This window comes from Poecile atricapillus, chromosome 17 (genome assembly GCF_030490865.1).
Source record: "Poecile atricapillus isolate bPoeAtr1 chromosome 17, bPoeAtr1.hap1, whole genome shotgun sequence".
In the NCBI taxonomy this organism is placed as follows: Eukaryota; Metazoa; Chordata; class Aves; order Passeriformes; family Paridae; genus Poecile; species Poecile atricapillus.
In genome coordinates, this window is record NC_081265.1 from 10,294,061 (window position 1) to 10,306,717 (window position 12,657).

At 49.2% G+C, this 12,657-nt stretch overlaps 1 protein-coding gene across 1 annotated transcript in view; it reads left to right on the forward strand.

Moving 5' to 3' along the window:
- Nucleotides 1-12,657, forward strand: part of LOC131585928 (dynein axonemal heavy chain 9-like) — an 89,019-nt gene that overhangs the window by 49,147 nt on the left and 27,215 nt on the right. The window contains exons 16-18 of the mRNA XM_058852587.1: nucleotides 1,652-1,845; nucleotides 5,245-5,393; nucleotides 7,432-7,559. Of these exons, the coding sequence (XP_058708570.1) occupies nucleotides 1,652-1,845; nucleotides 5,245-5,393; nucleotides 7,432-7,559 (471 nt within the window). The remainder of the gene's footprint in view (nucleotides 1-1,651; nucleotides 1,846-5,244; nucleotides 5,394-7,431; nucleotides 7,560-12,657) is intronic.

Sequence of the window (12,657 nt, forward strand, 5' to 3'; positions counted from 1 at the left end):
ATGTTCAGCTGCTCACAGCTCCACATTATGCAAAATGAAGATGTTTGTTTCTGTGAGAATTTTACTCCAATCCAGAAGAACCTTACGAGCTCTGCAATGTGTTCTGCTTCCACTTGTCTGAAAGAGAATTTGGATTCTTCACTTGTCTGCATAACATTTATAGTTGCCACTTTCCAGCGACAAAATCCAACTACATTTTCATTGTAATTTTAATTTATTTAATGCCTTGCTGGGCTGTTTTTTTGGGGCATTCTTCAGCTGCCTGTTCCTGCTACAGACTCGTAGCACCAAGAAGTTCATGTGCTTTTGGCAAGTAGAAGCCAAATAATTTTGGTTTTTTTCCCGATTCTGGATGGGCTGAATGCTTGAACAGAGACAGCACCACATCTTTACATTTGCTCTGTGCTTGTGGAGGTTCCTGGCTCCATGGTCACCATGAAATGAATGAAAGGCTCAGTGTTGTGGTGTCACAGGGGGATGTGAATGGGGGAACAGGCACAGAAAACCAACTCTGTGTGTATGACCCAGCCCATGGTAAGGGGGTTGGAACAAGGAAATCTTCAAGGTCCCTTCTGACCCAAACCATTCTGTGCTTCTGTTGGAATTAATATTCCAACTGTGAAACCCCTTTAAAAAAGCACTTGGTCAGCATGGCATGTCTGAGTGTTTGTTCAGCACATTTTTTCAGCAGATGCTCTGGGTTTTGCTGCACAATTTTCCCCGTGTCTGTGGAATCAGTAAGGAGATCATGCAGCTCATGGGAATGCCAGCAACGTACTCTCCTATCAGACATGGGCTCCAAACTTCCAGCTCTCATCCAAAACAGTAACTTCTGGGATAACTGGCAGTAGGAAGTTCTTGTCACCTGAGATTTTTCCAAACAGGAGAGGAGAATTTTTTCATTTTTGGGGAATGAACAGGGTGTGCTGGTTGATGCCAAAATGTTTCAATCTCTCCTGGACTGTCCCTTCCACGGAGAATGGACAAAATCTGGTCCTGATGGGTTTCCAGCTCCCTGGTGGAGCAAATCACGAGGAGTCAGTAGAGTTAGAAAATGGTTCAGTCTTGTGGCCTGAGACCAACCAGCTCTGCTTCAGCCTGGAGCACACAACAAAATCCTGAGGCAGACGACAGAGACAAGTCTTTGTCTGGTGCTCCAGGAAAGGTTTATTCACTGGAGAGAGTCCAGGGACAAGATGAAATGGGGTGGAGGGACCAGGGTTATATCTGGGCAAGAGGGGGCGGATCAGAGGGTCAGGGTCCAATGGGAACAGGAGAAAATGATGCAGAGGCAGGGTTAGGGACAGGAACAACCAATGGGAAAACAGGGGAGGAGAACTGCACCAAACTAGGGCCAATGGGGATTGAGGGAAGGGAGAACATTCTAGAGACGTTACAAATAAGGTGAACAGGGGCTGAGCAGGGGGACATAAACTCAGCAAACCAACAGGGGAACAAGCTTAACAATCCATTAAGATATAACTGTGCAGATCTGTGGGAGGGAGGCCTTCTCTCACCCCAACCTCAGGAGTGTTCTTTGTTGTTTCCTTTCCAAGGCTGGGATTTGGGGATTGTTGTCATAGGCCCCTGGGCCTCCACAGTTCACAGGCACATAGGATTGTTCTTCCTGACTTCCCTTGAATTTTTCCAGGCTCTCTCATCCATGGAGGAATTCAGAAACCTGGATCGGGATATTGAGGGGTCAGCAAAACGATGGAAGAAGTTTGTTGAGTCTGAGTGTCCTGAGAAAGAGAGGTTCCCCCAGGACTGGAAGAACAAGTCAGCCCTGCAGCGTCTGTGCATCATGAGAGCCCTGCGGCCCGACCGCGTCCCCTGCGCCATCAGGTGGGGCCCAGGGGCAGCTCTGGGGCTGGGCTGTGTGGGGAGCAGGAGGAATTCAGGAATGTGCCTGGATTTGTGAATGGCAGGACATCTCTAGGATGTGAGTTCTGCAGTGTGGTTTCCTGTCAAGAGGTCTTGGGTGAACCGTGAGGATGAGGAGGGCTGGCACAGGTGCCCAGAGCAGCTGGGGCTGCCCCTGGATCCCTGGCAGTGCCCAAGGCCAGGCTGGACGGGGCTTGGAGCAGCCTGGGACAGGGGAAGGTGTCCCTGCCCATAACAAGGAGTTGGAATTGGATGATGTTTAAGGTTCCTTCCAGCCCAAACCATTGTGAGATTCATTGGTCTCTGAACTCTGCAAGGCAATCAACACATTGGATTTAAGCGGAATATTTTGCTTAATGGGATCAAAGCTCACTGTCACCAGCAGGGATGGAGCAGTGCAACCAGCACTGGGTGAGGAGCAGGTCTGCCAAGTCAGAAGTGAGCATCACCATACAGGTGTTACACACCTGCTGCACTCTGAGTTCAGTAATATCTATTTGAGTTACTGGATCAGTTTTGGCTTCTTCTTAAACACCAGAATAAAGAGTAGAAGTAAAGGAAAGTCTTTAAAGTCTATAAAGGTTTTTTTCTCTTTTTTTTTTTTTTCTGTAAAATGCAAAATTTATGTGCTGCTGGTTTTGAAAGTTGTAGCAGTAAATTATGTAGTGAAGGTAACTGGGCAAGGCTAAACTTCCTGAAGTTATGCAAAAGCAACCTCCTTGTTCCAGGACAAATTAAAGGTCTTTCACTCCATGAGGACTTGGTTTTCCCTTCTCTGGCCAATGTTTTGACATTTCTGTGATGTCTCTCATGCTCCTGTTTCTCCAGTAGTTTACATTCCTGCACCACCTGACGTGCACACAGCAGGGTGTTCTACTCAGTGTTTGAACTACATCTGTTTGTGCTTCAAGGTTCACAGAAAAACACAGACAAGACTGAGTGAAATCTTCCCGTGGTCACTGTTATTATCTTTTATTAGAATAAATGCTATCATTTATCACGGTATTAATACTAATCCATCTGTTCTTACTCTTATGTCTGGATTCTCCATGTGTCTCTCAGCTGAAAATATTGGTTTTCCTGTTGTTGTTTAGCTTGAGTAAAATAAGCTCTTGAAATTTTAGGTGGGTATTTCATTTATGCAACTATAATTCATTTCTTACTCACATGGTTCAGAAATAACTGGAACATCAAATTTCAGCACCTTTCCTGTCTCTCTTTTATGATAAATGGAATCCAAGTTCAAAAGCATGGCTGGATATTTTTAGGATGTGGGCACGTCAAGCTTTTCTGTTTGCACAGGAGTATTTAAATGGGGTTTTGTATTGTTTTGTTTTGTTTCTCATGTTAAAGTGCAAACAGTAACAGTTCACTGAGCCTCCCCCAGGACTCTGGGGACTCTTCTTGAAATACAACCAAATTATCAATATCTCAGTGTGCCAACATTTAACAGCTCCTGGTGATCATGGACATCACGACCACTCCAAACCTTCCCATCTCTCTGGGGGCCCTGACCAGTCCATGGGTGCATTTTAGGAGTAATATTCCAGCCCAGCCACAGGTGGCCAGGGGGATTTTAGATGCCCTGGAAAATCCCAACCTCATTTCCAGCTGCTGTTCAGAAAGCTGTAAGGCCCTCTGTGATGATGGTGTAGGATTTCTTTGGGATTTAAGATGATTCAACCTTGTACAGGCCCTGGGAAGTTGGGTGTTCCAGCCACTCTTCCTAGCAGATCCCTGGGGATGTTTTCCCAGTCTGGTTTATTCCCTAGGCCTAAGGAATTATCAGGAGAAGCCCCTCTTACCCTGACTCACTCCTTAGAGCTTCAGGGCCAGCAGTGTACCAACAACTGTGATTCCCTGAGGAAGGATTTTCCCCTGTAAATATCCATTTCATCCTTCAATCTTATTGAAGAACATCGGCAAAAGTTTTCTTGTAGCACCTTGTGTTGCTGAGTCCCCAGGGCACTGTTTCAAAGAGCTGAGATTCGAAGTAAAACAAGAGTGTTGTGACCTTGAATCTGATGGACTTGGTTAAATTTTGTGACCTGAGCCTTTCCAGCAGCAATTTAGCAAATCTTGACCCTGAACAGAAAAATTTACTCGAAAGAGGTACCAAAAATGTGGAAGCTGTTGGTTTGGGGTTTTTTTGCAATCCCTTAGGCATTTCTATTCCAACTGCCTTTCACCAGTCCTTGAAGGAGGCTCTCAGCTCTCTTAGAAAGAATTTGGCTGCCTTCAAAAAGCCTGAGTAATCCATCTGAGCTCCAGCAGCATTCCTGGGGTTTGAATATAACATTCCTACCTTTGAATCAGTGTTCAGTGTCTCTCTTTTTGTAAAGCAGTGATGTCAGGAGCTCACCCTGGGGGAATCCAGCCAGAACATTCCCCACACATCCCAGCAGCTGCTGTGGAGATGAGCCTTTCCCTGTTCACTCCTTTGTATTTTTCCTTGTCACTCTCATGCTAAGGCTCCATGCTCCAGCCATTCTTAGAGCTCTTCCCTTTCAGCTTTCCAGATCAAAGCAATTGTGTAAATCATCTGGACTTTCAGTGGATTGCTGCTTCCTCTGCACGGCTGCTTGGATTGCAAAACACGCAGCAGGCTCTTGTATCTTGTACCTCAACTTATTTCTTTTCTCCTGAGATTCCTGAGTCAGAATCAAGCCAGTGCTTGCATTGTTCTTCTGAATGCACCCTTGGGCTGGCAGCTCCCACTGCTCTCCCTTCCCATTTCCCTTTGTTTGTCAGGACTGCTGATTCCTGTGGCATCCCACCCCAGGACAGAGTGCCAGGCATTGCTCCTGAGGAGCCCCTGGAAGCCCAGCCTACAGATCCTCTCCACAATTCTTTCATGCTCATTTTCCTAATTTTTTGTTTTTAAATGATTTAAATCATTAAAATGAAAATGAATTGCAGGACAAGTCATATGAGGAGAGGCTGAGGGAGCTGGGAAGGGGCTCAGGCTGGAGCAAAGGAGGCTCAGGGGGAACTTCTGGCTCTGCAGAACTCCCTGCCAGGAGGGGACAGCCGGGGGGATCAGGTTCTGCTCCTGGGGAAAAAGAGACAGGACCAGAGGGATTGGCCTCAAGTTGGACCAGGAGAGGTTTAGATTGAATATGAGGGAAAACTTCGCCAGTTGAAGGGTTATCAAACCTGGCACCATCCCTGGAAGTGCTCAGAAGACCTGTGGGTGGGACACTTGAGGACGTGGTGGTGTTTGATAATGGCCATACTTGATAACCTTGGGAGTCTTCTCAAACCTTAACAATTCTGGGATTCCATCATCATTAACTGATTATTTCCAGGGGAATCTGCATTTTCTGAACAAACTGGCAAAAATTGTTTTCTCTCTGGCAGAGATTTTGTAGAAGAAAAGCTGGGCAGCAAATACGTGGTGGGGAGACCCCTGGATTTTGCAACGACCTTTGAGGAATCAGGGCCTGCAACCCCGATGTTTTTTATCCTGTCCCCAGGAGTGGACCCACTGAAGGATGTGGAGAAACATGGTAAATAAATCCTGTCTCTAGGCACAGCCCAGCATTGCTATTTATCTGCTGCATTTTTATCTTAGCACAACATGCCTCTTTTGTTTGGGTTTTTTCTTTCCTCATCTCTTTGTAGATAATGAAGTAATATGTTAAAAATAGATAATTGCGAGAGGATGCAATGGGATTTTGGCTTGGTTTTATTGTTTTTTCTTAAAGTCTTTTGGATTTTCATCTTAAGTTTGAATCAAACTTGTCTCTTTCCTGCACTGCCTGGATTCCCAGTGTGGTTCACACTGCAACAATCTCCGAGCTGGGTTTGTGCACAACCTGTAATTTACGTCAGAGGTATCTCACATGCTGTCAGATGCTTGTTGCCAAGAAAGGTTGAACCAGAGGACCCTTGAGGTCCCTTCCAACCTGCTCTTCTATGGTTTTATGATAACTGAAAATAAGCAACAGCTCCCTGTAACAGATTGCTGCTTTATGGCAAAGTTTCCAGGTTTCCTTCCCCTCCTTCCTGAGCTGATTTCCATGTGGATGGAGCTGTCAGCTGGCTCCAAAGCCAAAGGGCCTTCTGTGAGATGCCTCCCTTGAGAAGGCACTGATGGCCTTGTGCACCAATGGCTGCAGCCACTGCTGTGCTCCAGAGCTGTTCTTGTGCAGAATTTACTCTGGGTCTTCACTCCACTGTGGAAAAATCCTCATTTTCAGCCTGAACGTCCCTCTGGAGCAGAGGAGTGTGATACCTTTGGGGTTGGACAGGACAAAACATCATCCAGGCAGGCACAGACCAGGCCAGGAGAACAATGACTTGTGCATTCTTTTTCCTCTCCACAGTGCACCCAAAATCATGTTTGAGTGAGCCTTTACCAACATTGCCAGGAGCAGCTGTCAGAGCTGTTAAATTTGGTGCAGCCTCAGCCACAGGCAGCTCATTCTGGGCAATTCTTGGGCTTAGCTTTGCATTTCAGGCTCTTTCTGCCCCCAAACCAGGTGTCATTACTGGAAATCAAAGGGACACCCCCAAAGGAAGCTCCTGTGATGTCCCTGGCTTCCCTTTGGAGCCACCTTGGTGATCCTGTCTCTCCCTGTTATTTTCCTGTGTGGGAAATGAAGCACTAAAATCAAACCATGAGTGGTTTAATTGGAATTGTAAAGATGAGCGTAGCTGAGCACCTGGGGTTAGCCAGCCAGAAGAGTTACAGCAAGAAAAGAGTTACAGCAAAAAGAGAAGTAATGAAATAAACTCATTGCCACAGAGCAGCTGCACTGGCCTTCCAGCTGCCTCGCTGGGCCTGGCTTTGGTTGTTTTTGATATTTTCTCTGTCCTTCATTAAGTTTTATTAAAGTGCAGGGTAATTCCTGTGAATGGAAGTCAGCTTCTTGCAGATGCTGCCCACCCATGGGACCTTTCCTTGGCGTCACAGGGAGAGCCCTGCAGCAAACTTGCCAGCAGTGCAGAGGGCTGTCAGTGAGCCTGGAAACACTGGGATCTGTCAGGATCCCAAACCACCCCTTCCCATGGGCTTTGCTGACTCCACTGGGCCTTCCCATGGGAAGGCAGCTCCAGTGGTGCTCCATGAGGAGCCTGGAGCAGTCACTGCTCTCCAGTGCACCTGGGAGGCCTTGCTTGAGGGAGCTGGCAGGGATTTCATCCCAGCTGCCCTCTCCAAACCCAGCTGCTGCTCCCCCTCTGCACTGCAGGGGCTTCTCCCCACCCACCGTGGGTGTTCAAAGCCTGGTTAATCAGCAGGAGAAGGTTTTCATTTCTTATCACTGTACAATGTGTTTTTACACCAGGTTGCAGGGGAATAATGTTCTTTAAACAAGAAGCGCTTCATAATGAGGTACCTTTGTGTGGATGCTGCACTGTAATTAAAAGAGTTTGGGAGAAGCTGCTGCTCTTTGAGCACTTGGGCAAGGAGCGGGTGAGAGCCAAGAGAATGAGAGCAGGGAAGAGATGTCAGGAGTGTGGCAGGTCCTGTGTGAGGTTTGGTCTGGCTGTGCTGGGGCCCAGCCCTGCCAGGGTGCTGAAGTCACTCCTTGTTTCCCCCAGGGAAGAAGCTGGGCTACACCTTTAACCACGGGAACCTGCACAACGTTTCCCTTGGGCAAGGCCAGGAGGTGGTGGCTGAAGGAGCCCTGGATGTGGCTGCACAGGAGGGGCACTGGGTCATCCTTCAGGTACGGGGTCATTGGCTGTGCTGCCCTTCTCCCAGCCTGGTGTCCCCTCCACGAGGACAGGCTGCCACACCTGCCAGGGGACATGGACCTGTCACCCCTGTCACCAGGCTCTGCCACTGTGGGGTCAATCCAACAGGATTCACACAATCACCAGGGTGGAAGAGACCTCCAAGATCATCGAGTCCAACCCAGCCCTAACAGCTCAACCAGACCACGGCACTGAGTGCCACGTCCAGGCTCTTTATACACACAGCCAGGGATGGTTTCTCCTCCTGGAGCTGTCTGTGGGGTGTGCACGTGCAGGAACCTCCGAGGGGAGATTGTTCTGCACTTCCTGTGCCTTTATTTGCTCCATGAATGATAGAGGAGCTCTGTTCTGAGAGCTCCTGGACTCATTCTCTGCCCAAACTCCCCCTGCACCTCAAAGAGCGTGGAGGAGCCCCTCAGGGAGGGAACTCTGCAGTGGGGCAGGCTCCTGTGGCATCCCAAACCAGGGAAATGCTGCCAGCTCTCATCACAGCCCCACAGAATGCCTCAGAGCCTGCTGGGGTGTGGAGGCAGCTCTGTCTCTGTCAAGTGCTCTGTGGAACCACTCGTTTAGTGAGGGTTTGGGTTTGCTGATGTGCACTCGGTGATGTCAGCTCTCATTACAGGTTTTGGGAACCCCTCTGATTTCCTTGATGTAGATTATATAAACTTTTATTATCACTGAATTATTTGCATAAAATTAGATTAAGACAAAGCTCTGAGTCCTGATCTGAGCCCTCAGGCCTGGTTATGAATTGAAATTAAATATCCCTGATATTTTGATCTTAATTTTTGATTATTTTTTTTTATTATTTTTTTTTCAAGCTGCCTCTGAGGTAAACAATGCTGAGCTTCTCCAGAGCTTTTAATATACAGAGGGCTGCAGTCCTGGCATCTACCTTTGAGGTGGTGCAGAAGGAAATATGCAGCTTTTTGAGCCATTCAGTAATGCAGAGTGAAAAGTTGTTTTCTCCAATGCTGGTGTGCTGCTGTAAAGGATCTGTCAGCAGTGTCAGTCTCCATGTGCTGTTTCAGTGCTAACAGACAAGCACTGGGGGCCTGAAGGGTTTTTATTACATCCATTCCCATCTTCTCTGATGGGCAGAGCAATCAGTAGGAGGTTAGACAGACACTGAAGGCTAAATCAGAAGAAATCCTCCTTGGGAGGGTGGGCAGGGCTGGCACAGGGTGCCCAGAGCAGCTGGGGCTGCCCCTGGATCCCTGGCAGTGCCCAAGGCCAGGCTGGACATTGGGGCTGGAGCAGCCTGGGACAGTGGGAGCTGTCCCTGCCATGGCTGGGGTGGGATGGGATTTAAGGTCCCTCCCAACCCAAACCATTCCAGGATTTGTTGATTCTGTGATTAAACGAGAAGAGCTGCAGAAGTCAGATTTCTGTAAAAGAACAGTGTTGGTGGCTGGGCTGGCTGGGTCTCCAGGCGTGGCTCTCTCTGGCCAGGCTCCCCCTGAGCTTAGAGAGGAGCTCGATCCAGCTGGGTTAGGTCAGGCTGCTCTGCTGCATGGGGCAGGCTCAGCAGTGCCCCGGTGGCCCTGGGGACAGGAGTGTGCTGAGGGTCACTCAGACATCTGGGATTGCCTCTGGCGTGGTCCCAGAGCTGCTAACACTTCATCCATGCAGATATCCCAGCTCCTTGCTGAGTTTGGAGAAACGGGATGTGGGCAAGAGTGGCTCAACTCAGCTCTCAGAGCTCTTCCTGCTTTTGCTTTGAATCCCAGGCTCAGCAATCAGCACCAAGGGCCCCATGGGAGCTGGAGGTGCCCTGGTGGCACTTGGCTCTCTGGGCAGGTCCTGCAGGGTGTGGGACAGGCAGCTCCAGCCCCAGCCTTCGGTGGAGTGGCAGGGAAGCAAAGGGACAGCAGTGGCACCCAGGCTGGCCAGGCTGCTCAGCTCCACGCCTGCCTCTGCACCTCACCTGGTGCCCCCAGCTCCTCCCAGGGGCTGGAGCTCCATGGAACACGAGGAGGAGGGAGAGCAGGGCCCAAAGTGTGTCCCTGCATTAACAGACAAGAACTCCTGGTCTAACAAAACTCCTTTAGGGTCAGCAGACTGCCATGAAAGCACCCTCTGGACAACCCAGGGTCTGGAAGGTTGGACAAAGAACCTTCTCTAGCTTGAAAATCTGACCTTTGGCAAAATCAGCACCCAAACTCATCCCACATTGAGGAGGGGTCCCACAGAGGATTCTGCCATTGCAGTCAGGGGTGGGTCAGAGCAATATTTGCCATATGGTTTATCTGGCAAGATCTTTCCTGCGAGGTTTTGGTGACAAATGCCTCACAAACAGTTCCAGGAGTGTTTGTACAAGATCTGGAATGACACAGATGACTCAATTTACAAAAGTGTCACAGGATTTGTGGATCATTGCATTAATAATAAAAGAGAGGACAGAACAGCTCTCAGGGTAATTTTACCCAGATTAATTAAACTCATTATGTGAAGGCTGTATCCCACCCACAGCACTGGTTATACCCAGGCTTCCCATTTGTTTTTGAGCAGACAAAAAACAACTGTTAGCTTTGCTTCTGTATTGTGCCATCCCCTGACCAACAGCTCAGCTCACGTGGAGTTCACACACACATTCTCCAGGACAAACACTTGAGGGGATGATCTGGGTGGTTTTTACACATGAAAAATTACTCATGTGTAATTTATACATGTAAATTTTACACATGCAAAATTACTCATCAGTGCTCCTTGATTGGGACCAGGCATAATGAGAATCACATACTTTGAGCACTGGTTTGGGGAATTAGGTTTGTGGGAGCTGAAGGAGGCAGCTGAGAGGTTTTTATTGGGTTACAGGAGCAGGATCACTGCTGTGCTGGGAAGGGCTGTCCTAGGGCCACCTCCTCTCAGTCCTGTTGCCTTCTGACACTGCAGGAGGCAAAATAAAGACAGAAGCATCCATGTCTGGCCTGGGAAAAGTTTCTCAGCTCACTCTGAAAATGGAGATTTTCATAAATGACTCGTTCTATGAGAGAGAACAGCAGGAAGCCACCCAATCCTTCATTTCTTTGGGAAGATAATCCCCTGGCAGAGCCTGGCCCGCAGCTCCCTGCCCCTTTAGCACCAGAGTTTTTCCTGGCTGGTGGCTGGTGCTGAGCTCTGGTGCAGGGTGGTGACAGATGAGGAGACAGTGAAGCCCACAGCTGAAATTATTCCCTACAAATACAAATGGTCCAAAACAGGAGGCCCTGAGGCAAAAGTACAGCTCTTTAAAGGAGGCTTTGTTACCTGAGGGCTGCAGGAGCAGCCCAGCTCAAGCCCAGCAGCTGCTCTGTTCCTTCAGTTGGCACTGAAGAGCTGAGCTTGATCTCTGAGCTCCACAAAAATCCATTTGATAGCAGGTTCAGGTGTCCTTAGCAACAGCTCAGAGGTTTGGAGGGCTTTGAAGCAGGGGTAGGAATCCACTGGGAAGTGCAGGGAGTTCCTGGTGGCTCTGGGGCACAGGAACAGCTGGGCCCCAAAGCTGGAGAGGCTCTGGTGTGGTTCTGTGCAGTGCTGGGATTGCTCAGCCATGAGAGGAGATGATTCCATTGCCCTGGATGGAGGGGAGTAAAGACCAGACTCTCCCTGGTGTCTGGTGACAGAGCAAGGAGCGATGGGGACAACTTGAAATTCAGGAAATTCCATTTAAATGTAAATACAATCTTTTTTTTCAGTGTGAATGGCCAGGTGCCTGTAGAGTTTGTGGTGTTTTCATCCTTGGACACATCCAAAAGGCACCTGGGCATGTTCCTGGGCCTCTGCACTGCCTGAGCCTGCTTTGAGCAGGGCTTGGGGCTGGGGGAGGCCAGAGGTGTCTCCAGCCTCAGTGGCTCTGTGATCTCTGCTTCCCCATGCCCAGTTACCCACGGATGTGCTCCTCTGATGCCTGCAGCATCCTCTGTGCAGGGAGGAAGGAGCTTTGCACTAAGCTATGAGTTAGCACAAGCTGTGCCTGCCCTGCTCCCCTCCCAGGAGCCTTTTGCTGATCCAGTGGCCAGCACGGTCACCAAATGGGCTTGATCAGCTTAATAGCAAATCACAGCAAAATTTGTTTGTGTTTGTTCAAATGCATGTTTGAATGCACTGATGTAGAGAAGGGTTCAGACATTAGATATTCCCAATTTAATTGTAGTCTTCATCCATTAGCCAAAATGTCACTTCCCTCTCTTTGTGATCAAGTTAATTTAATTCTTGAGCATCTTTCCATTTTCCTAGGTTGCTGCTTCACTGAGTCAGGTTCGTGTATTAAATTGAATAACAGTGAGCTTCTGGAGCAAAACTGTGTGAGATTCATCAGTGTATCATAAATCACAGAACCCCAGGATGGCTGGGATGGGAAGGACCTCTGGAGATCACCTGGCCCAACCCCTGTGCTCCAGCAGGGTCACCTGGAGCACAGGTCCAGAGGGGCACCAGGATGATCAGAGGGATGGGGCAGCTCTGCTCTGGGAGAGCTGGGATTGTTCAGCCTGAGGATTGCTCTGAAGTGACCTCACTGTGACTTTCCAGTGCCTGAGGGGGCTCTGAGAGAGCTGGAGAGGGACTTTGGACAAGGGATGGAGTGACAGGACAAGGGGGAATGACTTTCCACTGACAGAGATTAGGTTTAGATGGGATATTGGGAAAGAATTCCTTCATGTGAGGGTGGGCAGGCCCTGGCACAGGGTGCCCAGAGCAGCTGGGGCTGGCCCTGGATCCCTGGCAGTGTCCAAGGCTGGGCTGGACAGGGCTGGAGCAGCCTGGGCCAGGGGAAGGTGTCCCTGCCCATGACAAGGAGTTGGAATTGGATGAGCTTTCAGGTCCCTTCTAACCCAAACCTTTCTGTGGTTCTGTGATTGTGTGACACCACGTCCCAGGCCAGGCTGGTTCCATCCCCACCCCATGACCTGCGAACAGCAGAGCCCTTCCCTGTCCCTTGGGGTCCCCCAGCAGCAGGCAGTGAGCATGGGCAGTGCTGGGCTGGCTCTGCTGTGCAGCCTGGCTGGCACAGCCATGGAAAAACTGGGAATGTTTTCCATGGGATCTCACCAGAGAGGGAGGTGTTGTACAAACACCCAGCTCTCC